Source organism: Daucus carota, chromosome 5, assembly GCF_001625215.2.
Source record: "Daucus carota subsp. sativus chromosome 5, DH1 v3.0, whole genome shotgun sequence".
In the NCBI taxonomy this organism is placed as follows: Eukaryota; Viridiplantae; Streptophyta; class Magnoliopsida; order Apiales; family Apiaceae; genus Daucus; species Daucus carota.
This window is the reverse complement of record NC_030385.2, coordinates 36119334-36132814: the sequence shown is the minus strand read 5'-3', so window position 1 is coordinate 36132814 and position 13481 is coordinate 36119334. Positions and strand designations below refer to the sequence as shown.

Here is a 13481-nt window from a genome sequence, read left to right as displayed (position 1 = left end):
AATTAAAAAATTTCACTTGTCACAATTTTCTCCAATGTGGGTCTGGCTAACCACCTTTTTCATTGTATGCACATTGCAGCTCCAGTTGCAGAGCTTGACTTTCCAGTTCGATTACTAGAGGATGAACATAATCCATGTTTCTTAAATTAGTTTCTCAATATTCGACAAGATGGCGCAGAACCCCTGAATTTTGATTTGAACATATGAGACCTGTAATGAAAAAGCATCAAGAGTAGACTCCAGGTGAGGTACAGAAAACTACAGCTTCCGGATGCTGTAAAGCAAGTAGTATTTCTTACAAAACTTTATGGATCCGGATATTAGTAGCATACGTTCAATAGAAAGAAACCGTTGGATAGTTTAGCCATAAGTTTTCGATGTATATGCAGCTACAATATCATTTCGCGAAAAATTGACTCTTTCTAGAGTTGTTCATTTAGCGGAAAAATGACTCTTTCTAGAATTTTTCACGTCCAACGCTTTTTTTTTCCGCTGGTGTGTATGCTGGTATATTAGTATGTTCAAAATTTATTAATGCAATTCAGTTTTTGTGATAAGATCAGTTTCATATAGTAACAATAGTCAATAAGGTCACCATCATGTCTTTGCATCATTGGTGAATCATTTTGGCCTTACTCTGACCCCCTACAAACCAACAAATCACAGTGCCCAGATATACCAATCTCTCTACGTTTTTTAACATTATCACCATCACCTACTGGCCTGCATTTTTTACAATTTTTCTTACAGCACCACCAAGTTCAACATAAACAACAGTCAAGAAACTCAACTCATTCTTAAACAATAGTATCCATTATGGATCCTCAAGTTGAGCTTATTTCTGAGTGCTTCATCAAACCATCAAATATAGAGGGAAAAGAACAAGTACTTCATAGAACACCCTGGGATCTTTGCTTGCTAAATGGTCATTACATCCAGAAAGGCCTTCTTTTTCGAAAAACCCCTCTTTCAGATGATCAAGAAAGCTCAATTCCAGGTTTCCTTGAGAGGCTTAAGCACTCCCTCTCTGTTACTCTTGCTCATTTCTATCCACTTGCAGGCCGCCTTGCTACCCAAACACGCGAAAATCCACATTTGTATGAGGTGTACATAGATTGCAGCAACAGCCCTGGAGCTAAATTTGTACATTCCAAATTGAATTTATCCGTGTCTGATATCTTATCACCGGCCTACGTGCCTTCCATTGTCCAGCATTTCTTTGATCATTACAAGGCTGTCAACCACGACGGTCACACCCTGTCCTTGCTAACAGTCCAAGTGACTGAGCTAACTGATGGTATCTTCATCGGGTTCTCATCGAACCACTGTGTGGCCGATGGCACCTCTTATTGGCACTTCATCAACACTCTATCAGAAGTGTTTGAGAAGAAAATTGACAGTGAAGCAGCAAAAATCTCGCGGCCGCCTGTTCTTGAAAGCTGGTTCCCTGATGGACAAGGCCCTTTCTACAACCTCCCTTTTACTCATCATGATCAATTCATTAACAGATACGAACGTCCCGAGCTCAAAGAAAGAATATTCCATTTCTCAGTCGCTTCATTAGCAAGGATCAAAGCAAGAGCCAATGCTGATTGTAAAAACAGAGGCATCACTGTCTCTAGTTTACAAGCATTGTCTGCCTTGTTCTGGAGATGTGTTATACGTGCTCGAGGTTTACCACAGAATCATATTAGTATCTGTAAAACATCGGTGAATATCAGGTCACGGCTAGAGCCAGCCCTGCCACAAAATTATTTTGGCAACGGCATTCAGACAACTGGAGCCGTGACTACAGCTGGTGAGCTGCTGGAGAATGATTTAGGCTGGGCTGCCATGCTATTAACGGAAGCTATATCTAAACACGACGACAAGGCTATACGAGAGGGCCTTAAGAGCTGGATGCAGAATCCTGTTATTTACCAATTCCAGCGTTTAGTTGATCCTGGCCTGGTTATGTTTGGGAGCTCCCCGCGGTTTGATATGTATGGAAATGAGTTCGGGTTGGGAAAGGCTGTGGCGGTTTTGAGTGGACATGATAACAAGTTTGATGGCAAGGGGACTTTGTATCCGGGGAATCGAGGTGGAGGAAGCATAGATGTGGATTTGTGCCTGCTTCCGCATTCCATGAGTGCATTGGAAAGAGATGCTGAGTTCTTGGATGCTCTCAATTTTTCATGATGATCAAACCTTGTAGTGATAAAATTTCATGTACTGGCAGTCTGCACACTGTTCTAGTCTAGCCAATGCTGTAATTTCGAGTTGGAATCCGAGGTTGTATTCACTTGGATAGAACCGTTTATTACGTGCAACACTTAGAAACATTTCGATATTAGTTTGTAGTTGCAGGGGTGATAATTAAACCAGAGCCATGTCCATGAATTTCCTGCTTTAGAGCAAGTCCAATGCTAGATGCTATATATCTATTGCTATTGCTATAATATAGCACCAAAAAGTGTTTTTTGTTTCTAAAATAAAATTTGCACTCCAATACTAAGTTCTAGTTTCAAATTTAACCAACTCATTAACTTTTACCTAACTTCCATAAATTTTATTAACGGTTTTTCTAGTGTGTGCCCACTAAGCACCAAATTTTATAAGTTTGGTGGATTTTGATTGGCTTATACTTCTTTATAATGATGGACCCCCTGCAAATTCACCAACCACACCCATCAAAATCCACTAAAATTATAGATTTTGACGCTTAGCATATGCTGATAGGCACACACTAGACAAAGCCTTTTATTAAATAACTCAACAAATTCTCCCCATTTTCACAAATTGTCACCATTTTCTTTTGTCTGTTTTTTCCCAGACTACTCCAATGAGCAACTTAAAAAAAAAAGAGTTCAGCGAGGAGATTTCAATGATTCTTCAGATGGAGAGGAGTATGTCATGTTGCAAGCATTGATGATCAACTACCACCACCTAAACACTTCTACTCAACAACAAGGAGGTCATAGTCAGGCGCGGATGCAGATATAGGCGGGTGGGGGCACTCGACCCCACTAGGTTTTAGAATTTTTTAATACATTTATATATAACATATAGCTGGCTGACTAAATAGGTATTATTTTAATCTTTGGAATTAAAAATGTCTTAAAAAAAATATTCACTCCGTACTTTTTTAGTTGTCACATTTCTATTTTTATTGGTCAAACAGATTGATTTTTTTACCAAATATTACAATCGCTCTTACATTATTTTAAAAAAAATTCTTTTGATCAATTAGACTTGTCAAAATTAAATGTGACAACTAATAAGATAGTGAGGGAGTATTTTGGCCCCACTTAAATTTTTGGCTAGCTCCGCCGCTGGTCATAGTAGTTGAAATAATGTACAACTAAGATAGCAGCTGAAATAGTAGTTGAACATAAATATAGTGCAATAATTAATATAACTACATTGCCTCCAATTTCTAGTTATTAATGATGTGGCAATATGAATGGATCCATCCTTGATTTCAAATATAGAACCAAGGATGCATCTATGCATAGATGCATCCAAATATAGCACCCTTTAGAGTTTTTTTTTTCTTTACTTTTGATGTTATAATATAGCAACCAAGTATAACATTGCATTGGAATTACTCTTTCAACCAAAAACCAGTTCTTCATGAAACAAGAATAGACAAAATTGGGCTTTTTAAGCAAGCCCACTCGAGGAGTAGTTCATATCTTTAGTTAGTTCATTAACACACTTGGTTTTGGGCTACCAATTCGAAAGCCAGTCTATATCCGAGCTTGAGCCAGACGGCCCAGACCACACGTCTACATCCAACGTGCTCCATTTTTGACTTTTCAATAAATCACCCAACAAATTTTGATTGAAATTATATGTACTATATATTTAAAGAATAAGAAAATTTGTATCAATAAAAATATATTTAGTCTATATTAATATGTAATTTTCAATTTTCGAAATATTAAATATAAATTATAGATTTTGATAAAAAAATTGGTCAATGTGGTTATTGAAAAGTCAAAAAAGACATCTACATAATTGCTAATTTTTATTTATTTGATTATTTTTTTAACTTCGTCCCTTAATGGTATTTTAGACTGGATATAAATGACTATATAAAGGGGTAGCCAAAATTTTCCTCCAATAAATCAAATATTATACTCCCTCCGTCCCATTTAGATGTATACATTTGTATCGGGCACGGAGACTAAGAAAAGTGTATAAAGTAATGTAAAGTAATAAGAAAGAGAAAGAAAAGTAGGTAAAGTGGTGGGACCCATTAATATTTAAGTGATAGATTTAGAAAAGTAGATGAAGTTAGTGGATGAGTGAGATTTTTATATTATAAAAATTTACTATTTTAGGAAAGTTTTGAAATGTATAGAATTAAATGGGACATCCAGAAAAAGAAAGTGTATAGAAATCAGAGGGACGGAGGGAGTACTATACTATCAAAACCGAAACATTAAAAGTTTGGTCGGCCGGTACCTGGGCGGAGTTATGGACCTATTTATATAATCAAGCATTCTTTTGAACTAAAACTATTATCTTTTTTATATTTTGCGTTGCACATGTTATAAGCTAATATTTATAACACCCAAAACACAAAAGATTTCCGATGCAGTAATGTCAGAATTAAAATGTAATATAGTTATTTTTCCTAAAAATATAAATTTAAATATATTTTTTTAGTTTCAATAAGCGCATACCAATACATTGCTACCGCAACATTTTGCCTCGACTCCAATTGTTTCGAATAAGAATTTGTTAATAATCTGTGTTTATACAATCTATCACTCTTTTGAACAATGATATCCTAAATATTTCAATCGAATATAAAGGTCTCAAGTATTATTTTATAATCAAAAACACTAGACCGTTATAGTATTCATTATTCATCTCTCTTTCACTTTTTAATGTATTAACTTTTAACATCTAAACGCTATTTCATGTAATATCTTCTTAAAAATCAAAATATTGGATCGTTCAACATTAGTGAATTGTATTTCGTGTCATTTTTCATCCTCAAATTTTGAACATTAATCTAACAAATTATGATATATGTGAACTCCAAACTTTTGTGGGGTATGTGTTTTGGGGTAGACTGAAAAAAAAAATGTCCCACAAGTGGTGCATGTGCAATCAGCACTCAGTATGATTCCCCACAGAATCCCCATGTGCACCACGTAATCATTCATCATTCATGCCCCTCTGCTCTCCCTTCAATTATCCATTTCAGATACTCTCTCTCTCTCTCTCTCTCTCTCTCTCTCTCTCAGGCAGAGGGGAGCTTCCCTACGAAGCTGCGGCTTCACATGGTCTCCAATCCATCACAACACAGCACAGAACCGCATACAATTTATAGTTTTATCTTTTTCCACATGGAAACATGTGAAAGAGTTTGCATCTTCTTTTCTGTTTTTACACAGAGATCCTCTTGCTGCATGACAATAATTCCATGAAACAATAACTGAATAACAATAACATTATCCTTGAATCCCTTCATAGTTGCATTATGCAATTTTACATATAACTAAACTTTTTCTGTTTCTATATGCATTCTACCTTAATATTACAAATTACCAAGTTAATGACAAGGCAAAAGTTTATCATTTAAAATCTGAATGCTAGTTTACTTATATATTATGACTAGCATAATATTTGTTTGATTGTGGACCTAAAGATGAACATTGAGTAGTCTTAACTCATAAACCAAACATCTTTGTCATTCTTGGAAGCTACACTAAATTGGGCTACTACAAGGATTAGTATTCTAGGAATGTTTTAACAACTGAGTTTAGCTTATGCAGCTTTTGGGTACCACTAAAAGTGCACAGTGCACCACCTTTTAAGAATACATGTACTAATTCAATCTACTCTGTCAAAAAGCACAATCACAGTTTGCTAGCTAAATGGCCAAGATATATAAAAACAACAATTTAATTATTGTAATCCAATCAAAATTATCAAATTGACTAATTGAAGGAGAAGAAACAATGTACCAGTATGGAACAACACATTCTCTCCATGTTTCATGTCGGAAGTCATTTGAATAGTCCAAACCTTACAGCATTACTTGCACATTAACAGCTCCTGCAAAACCCAGGATCTCATCAGCTTTTACACAATTAACTAATCCATAATTATTTCTGCTTAAATCAAACAGAACCAACACTCACACAAGTATATTAACAACTCACTCCCCAATCTTCACTTCATTACTTCTTTTTCAACTCAGTACTTTCTGTATCCTCAAAAAAAACTCACCTGGGATTTCTTCTGAGAGATGGTCAGTGATCAGTTAATGATACAAGGAAATAAGCTGATAATTTGAATTTATTGGCAATATGAAGTGGCAATTTACCTGTCTCTTCTTGTTATTCAACTGTTACATTTTCTGCAACAGTTTTAGTCATGCTGAGGTGGTTGGGAAGGTTGAGGTTGATAGTGAAGTGTCAATTTTACTATCGATAAAAGAGAAGCTGATTGATCCGTTAGATCAGCTGAAAGATTGGATATCACCAGACAAAGGTATACAGAACAGTTCAGTTCACTGTAAGTGGACTGGAGTGAGCTGCAACTCTATTGGTGTGGTTGAAAAGCTTGATCTTTCCAACAAGAATCTTAGTGGCATTGTATCGAGTGACATTCAGAAACTGCAAAGTCTCGCTTTTCTTGACTTGAGCTGCAACGGGTTCTCATCACCATTGCCAAAATCTTTATCCAGTTTTAATGCACTCAAGATCATTGATCTCAGCCAGAACAGTTTTGTAGAAAGCTTTCCACTCGGGCTAGGGAATGTTGTTGGCTTGACTGCGCTGAATGCTTCTAGTAATAATTTCTCAGGCTATCTTCCTGAGGATCTTGGAAATGCAACCTCCCTTGAAAGCCTTGATCTCAGAGGAAACTTTTTCGAAGGTTCCATCCCAAAGTCTTTCAAGAACTTGGGTAAACTGAAGTTTCTTGGTCTTTCAGGTAATAATATCTCTGGCAATATACCTCCAGAGCTAGGCCAACTTTCTTCATTGGAGAGTATTGTCATCGGATACAATGATCTTAGAGGCGAAATCCCAGCAGAGTTTGGAAATCTAACTAATCTCAAGTACCTTGACTTGGCCGTTGGTAATCTTCAAGGTGCAATTCCACCTGAATTGGGGAGGCTGGAGCTACTTGATACAGTTTACCTGTACAACAATAATCTTGAGGGTAAAATTCCACCAGAAATAGGCAACATTTCATCGCTAATGTTCTTAGATCTCTCTGATAACATGTTATCAGGAGAAATTCCAGCAGAGATAGCTGATTTGAAGAAGTTGCAGCTCTTGAACCTGATGTGCAACCACTTGTCTGGCTCAGTCCCTTCTGGACTAGGAGGAATGCCTGCTTTAGAGGTCCTAGAGTTATGGAACAACTCCATTTCAGGTACTTTGCCAAGTGATCTTGGCAGGAATTCACCATTACAATGGTTAGACATATCGTCTAATTCATTTTCAGGTCCAATTCCAGAAAGTTTGTGCCATAATGGCAATCTTACTAAGCTTATTCTTTTCAACAACGGTTTATCTGGTCCAATTCCAGCAGGTTTATCAGGTTGTATGTCCTTGATTCGTGTGCGGATTCAAAATAATAACCTCTCTGGAACAATACCAGTGGGATTTGGGAAACTCCCAAAATTTCAAAGACTAGAATTAGCTAATAATAGTCTCACTGGACAAATCCCAAATGATATTGTCTCTTCAACATCAATTTCTTTCATCGACTTATCACATAACCATCTTCAAAACTCTCTTCCTTTCTCCATTCTCTCAATACCCAATCTTCAAAATCTATTGGTATCTAACAATGAATTGGTAGGCGAAATCCCGGACCAGTTTCAGGACTCTCCTTCACTTTCAATACTCGACCTGTCCTCAAATCATTTTACTGGAAGCATTCCAGCTAGTATTGCTTCATCTGAGAAACTAGTCACTCTTGATCTTGGAAACAATCAATTATCAGGACCAATTCCGAAAGCAATCGCAATGATGCCCACATTGGCAATTCTTGATCTATCAAACAATTCACTGACTGGCGGGATACCTGGAACTTTTGGGAATTCTCCGGCTCTAGAAGTGCTGAATGTATCCTACAATAAGCTAGAGGGTCCTGTTCCGGAAAATGGAATGCTCAGAACAGCCAATCCAAATGATCTTGTGGGCAATGCTGGTCTCTGCGGTAGCATACTACCTCCATGCTCACATGACATGGCATATACATCCGGGCAGGGAAGATTTCACGCAAAACACATCATTGGTGGATGGGTCATCGGAATCTCAACTCTACTAGCTCTTGTAATAGCAGCTTTTGGCGCAAAAACTCTTTACAACAAATGGTACACAAACGGAAGTTGCTTTGAAGAGAAATATGAATTGGGCAAAGGAGAATGGCCTTGGAGACTAATGGCATTCCAGAGGCTTGATTTCAAAAGCAATGACATTTTGGCATCCATAACCGAATCAAATGTGGTTGGAATGGGGGCAACAGGAATAGTATACAAGGCCGAAATGCAAAGGCTTAACACTGTTGTTGCAGTAAAGAAGCTTTGGAGAACTACAACAGATATTGAAATGGGAGGTAGTGATGATCTAGTGGGAGAGGTGAATTTGCTAGGAAGGTTGAGGCATCGAAACATTGTTAGGTTACTAGGGTTTCTTCATAACAACGGCAATGCCATGATTATATATGAGTACATGCAGAATGGAAGCCTCGGAGAAGCTTTGCATGGAAAAGAAGCAGGGACGTTGCTCGTAGACTGGGTTTTGCGCTATAATATAGCTGTTGGAGTTGCTCAAGGACTCGCTTACCTGCACCATGACTGTCACCCCTTGGTGATTCACCGAGATGTCAAGTCAAATAACATATTACTGGATGCAAATTTGGAGGCCAGAATTGCTGATTTCGGATTAGCAAAGATGATGCCTAAGAAGAATGAAACGGTGTCAATGGTTGCAGGATCTTACGGATATATAGCCCCAGGTGAGCTTTCTATTACCAACTATATTAACCTCGATAATTTATATTTTCTATCTCCCCTGAGAATCAAGTTAAAAACAGTCAGACAGTCACAATATCTTGGTGTGTCCCCGCCCGTGTATCCTGATGATTACAAAAAAATGTAAAGGATCATATATTTACTTATATCACAAATAGATGAAATGAATTAATACAATGATGTCAGATAGGCGACAGATATTATAGGCGTATCTAGTTCAAGATTAATTACAAAACAAACAATAATGTTTTCGTCTGACGTGATTACCTGCAGAATATGGGTACACATTGAAAGTGGATGAGAAAAGCGATATCTACAGCTACGGGGTGGTTCTGATGGAACTTCTAACTGGAAAACGACCATTGGATCCAGGATTTGGTGAATCTGTTGATATAGTTGAATGGATACGGAGGAAGAGGCTAGACAATAAAGCATTAGAAGAAACACTAGACCCCAATGTAGGTAACTGCCAACATGTACAAGAGGAGATGCTTTTAGTGCTCAGAATTGCTATCCTTTGTACAGCCAAGTTTCCTAAAGACAGGCCTTCCATGAGAGATGTTATAACCATGCTCGGAGAGGCGAAACCTCGGAGAAAAAGTAGTAGCAATACTTCAGGAAATGCAGCTAACAAAGATAAACCAATTTTTAGCACCTCACCTGTAAATGGCCTTCTTTAACGAAGCTACCAGATGTTCATTTAGTCATTTGTTCGCCAATGTAGATATTTTTTATCTTTTTTTTTTTTCCAATTGTCTCCCAGTTAGGGGATTATTTTTTTAAGTTGAAGCTGATTCATCTAGAGTTAGGGACCATAGAATTCTTCTTGCAAATAATGTTGTGCATTTTCTTATATAATCTAAAATCTCAATCAAAAAATTCAAGAACCACACTCTATTTTCAACTGTAGTCTTAACTTTCAAATGTCTTGACCTTTCTTTCTATTAGCTAATCAAGAGGACAACTTTCTGATCTTACCTTTCCTTTATTATATTCTAAAATTGCAAGCTGACTTTACCTATCTAAGAAGATGCTAATTTTACGGGCCTTGTTTTTGCAGAACACCGACTTTTCAGAGACGTGTTTCATGACATAATTACATAACTTACCTCCAAATAAAATCAGTAACAAGCTTCCAGTAGCCTTTTCTGCAGAGGCAAGCACTAGTCCTGATGATCCATCTCCTAAAAATTAATCATGCACTTCTGCCATACATTGTGCACCTCAAAGCTTCACTTTATCTTGTTGACCAGAAATTTATTCTGTCATGGAAAGACAAACATTATTGCATTCCAGAAATCGACTATATGGATTCAGAAACAGAAGTCTAATTATCTTATGTGCACCTCAAGCTTGGTAGACACTTTGGAAGAGGGCTGGTTGGTATACCTGCAAATTTCCTATTTTCCCAATGACAATCCAAATTCTTGAAGAGAAATTAGTTCACACTTCTCATATAAGGTAAAAATGCCCAACCATATATTACTTCAAAAAATTCAGTAACTCCTAGCCTTCTCAGTAATAGCAACCAACACCCCTACTTAGATGTACTTTTGTCAAAACTCGAAAATTTCCAGCTTCCTTGGGATTCAGGCCTCAGGGCTTTGCCCTATTGAACGATCTTAGATCCTCCCTGCGAAGCTTAGTCTCATCCATATAGGTTCATGACCATCTGAGTATTGCAGAAGAAGAGACTGTAAAGGCCTCTAGTTCTTCAATACTACTTGAACTAAAAACTTTAGCTCTTCGGAGTGTGTATAATTGTAATCATCCACTGTTTCTATGCTTGAATCCTTCTTTACCAATAACCTTTGCAGGAGCAACACCCATTCTTAAAATGATGGAAGCGACTTGAATCCCGAATAATAACTTCGTGATCAATTATCTTAGAAATGTAAGTGATGGCAGTATGGCAATCGCCACACACCCGCAAATTCTTTGTGATCCTAATGGGCATCCCTGGAGCTGATGTAAGGATCCCGTACGCAAGAGCCAACTTCTCGCTGTGTTCAAAAAGAAGATCACCTTTCTCCTCATCATCTACATCGTGAAGTGCAAATCTAGTATCTGGAACGTAACCAAGAGCTGTAATTCGATGGATTAGATCTGCCAGCAGATCATATATCTCACCAGACCTTGGATGAGTTTTGTCACCCACATAAAAGGTAGTTGTACCCTTCTTTCCCTGGACCCAACTGCAGCCAGGTCTTTTCCTGATCCCTGAATATTTCATCAAAGATCTTATCCTAGCGACATCTTTCCAACGCCTGGCATTTGCATATATGTTTGACAGAAGAGTATAAGATCCATCATTTTCTGCCTCCAAATTTAACAATTCACCAGCAGCAAATTCCCCAAGTTCCACATTTGTATGAAGCCTGCATGCGCTAAGCAAAGCCACCCACACAATTGGGCTGGGATCCATGGGCATTTCTTTGATGAATTTCAGTGCTTCATTCAAGCGACCAGCGCGACCCAACAGGTCAACCATACAAGCATAATGTTCAACCTCGGGTACAACACCATATTCCGTATTCATCCCATTGAAATATTCCATTCCCTGGTCAACCATCCCTGAGTGGCTACAAGCATAAAGCACGACGACAAAAGTTACACCATCAATTGGCATGCCTGCCCTCCTCATGCCTTCAAAAACCTTAATAGCTTCCTCACCACGACCATGCATGCCGTATCCTGTCATTAGAGATGTCCAAGAGACAGAGTTTTTGTTGTCCATATTATCAAAGATAATTCTAGCGGTATCAACATCCCCAGATTTAACATACATGTCAATAAGACAGTTGGCAACGAAAGTTGATGATCCAAAATGATTACGAATTCCATAAGCATGGATTTGTCTACCAAATCTCAGAGCAGCCAAACGAGCACAAGCCATCAGGGCACAAGATATAGTAAATTCATTTGGCATTACATATTTATAATTTGTTAGCATTTCACCAAAAAGTTGTAAAGCATCGTTCGCTTCCCCATGCTGTGCATATCCACCAATTATGACAGTCCATGTGACAACATCTCTTTCCTCTAGGGCTATGGAATCAAATATTGCACGAGCAGTATCAGCACTTTTGCACTTGGCATACATATCGATAATACCACTTATCACCATCATATTATCCCGGGGATCATTCACAGATACATTTAAAACTTCTTTCACAGCGTAGCAATGAATTTCTTTCCCTTGAAGTAAAGCTCCCACTGATGCACAACCTGACAAAAGAGAGAAAAGGGTAATAACATTTGGTTTTGATCCAGCAAGCTGCATTTGCCTGAACACATCAAGAGCTTCGTAACCAAGCGCCCTCTGTGCATAAGCACCAATTACAGCACTCCATGTAACCACGTTCAATTCAATCTTCGCCATTTTCATCCGCTCAAACAAGCTCAAAGCATCTTCAAACCTCCCGATCTGAGAATACCCGGTAACCATAATATTCCAAGAAACAACATCCTTAATCTTCATCCTTTCAAATACCTTACTCGCCTCATCCATCAACTCACACTTGGCATACATATCCACAACAGCATTCCCCACAAACACATCCTCAAAAAGCCCACTCCGAACTGCATACCCATGAACCTGCTTCCCTCTCCTCCACGATTTCCCAACCCCACAAGCCGGAAGAATATTAACAAGACTAACCGCATCAGCCCTTACCCCAAACTCCCCCCTTTTCCCCATCCTACCAAACAACCCCAATGCACTCCTCACATCCCCACTCTGAACATACACAGCCACAATCGAATTCCACGATACCACATCCTCCACCCCTCTCTCACACATTTCATCAAACACCCTACGCGCATCCCTCAAAACCCCACTCATAAAATACATCTTCACAAGTGCATTACAAACAAACACATTACACTCCACAAGCCCATACTTAACCACAACCCCATGAACACAAAACCCCACCAACTCAGCACTCCCCCTAATCTCCCCACAAGCCTTAAGCACAAACGGAAACGTGTACCCATCAGGCCTCCACCCACACCTCACCATCCTCACAAACATCTCCACCGACTCTTTCGGCGAAAAGGGCAGCCGCATTTTAATCACCTCATTCCACCAATACACAGCAGACGAAGACGGCTCGATTCTTTCGAGAACTCTAACCGCGTCACAATGTGATTCGGAGGCTGTGTACATGGAGATGATGGTGATGGGGTCTGTGCTTATGAGGCCTCTGACAATGTGTTGTTGGTGGGTCTGTTTGGCGTTGAGTAATGAATTGGGGGAGCATTTTTTGGGGGTGAGAGATGAGGTAGAGAAGGAACGAAAGGGGGTTTTAGCGAGGGTTTTGAGTAGAGTGTGGTGCTGTGGCATTGGGAACAATTGAGAGAAATGGCGGCAATGTTTTTGATTTTTAAGTATTTATAGGTTTCGGTAGAGGGGAAATTTTTGGAGATGCTTATTTCCTCTTGTTTCGGTTTCAATTAGGTTACTAATTTTTTTTGTTAGGTGCGGTTT

The 13481-nt window shown here is 38.5% G+C and overlaps 3 protein-coding genes across 3 annotated transcripts; 2 read left to right on the top strand and 1 right to left on the bottom strand.

The window, feature by feature from the left end:
- The first annotated feature begins 646 nt into the window (after positions 1 to 646).
- On the top strand, positions 647 to 2398 carry LOC108223655 (uncharacterized acetyltransferase At3g50280). Its single transcript, XM_017398009.2, has one exon. The coding sequence runs from the start codon at positions 817 to 819 to the stop codon at positions 2176 to 2178; it is 1362 nt and encodes a 453-aa protein (XP_017253498.1). The 5' UTR covers positions 647 to 816; the 3' UTR covers positions 2179 to 2398.
- Positions 2399 to 5436: 3038 nt separating this feature from the next.
- On the top strand, positions 5437 to 9731 carry LOC108223652 (MDIS1-interacting receptor like kinase 1). Its single transcript, XM_017398007.2, has 2 exons — positions 5437 to 8976; positions 9266 to 9731. The coding sequence occupies exons 1-2, from the start codon at positions 6309 to 6311 to the stop codon at positions 9670 to 9672; spliced, it is 3075 nt and encodes a 1024-aa protein (XP_017253496.1). The 5' UTR covers positions 5437 to 6308; the 3' UTR covers positions 9673 to 9731.
- A 173-nt stretch (positions 9732 to 9904) lies between these two features.
- On the bottom strand, positions 9905 to 13458 carry LOC108223654 (pentatricopeptide repeat-containing protein At5g16860). Its single transcript, XM_064094284.1, has 2 exons — positions 10382 to 13458; positions 9905 to 10254 (listed from the first exon to the last, which is right to left on the bottom strand). Exon 1 carries the CDS (start codon positions 13335 to 13337, stop codon positions 10791 to 10793), a length of 2547 nt encoding a protein of 848 aa, XP_063950354.1. The 5' UTR covers positions 13338 to 13458; the 3' UTR covers positions 9905 to 10254; positions 10382 to 10790.
- Between the last annotated feature and the right edge of the window lie 23 nt (positions 13459 to 13481).

Bases quoted from the DNA above. Each gene is read 5' to 3' on its own strand.
- LOC108223655 (XM_017398009.2), top strand. From the start codon at position 817: ATGGATCCTCAAGTTGAGCTTATTTCTGAGTGCTTCATCAAACCATCA.
- LOC108223652 (XM_017398007.2), top strand. From the start codon at position 6,309: ATGAAGTGGCAATTTACCTGTCTCTTCTTGTTATTCAACTGTTACATT. The intron at 8,977-9,265 runs GTGAGCTTTCTA...GATTACCTGCAG, and splicing joins TTACGGATATATAGCCCCAG to AATATGGGTACACATTGAAA.
- LOC108223654 (XM_064094284.1), bottom strand. From the start codon at position 13,337: ATGCCACAGCACCACACTCTACTCAAAACCCTCGCTAAAACCCCCTTT.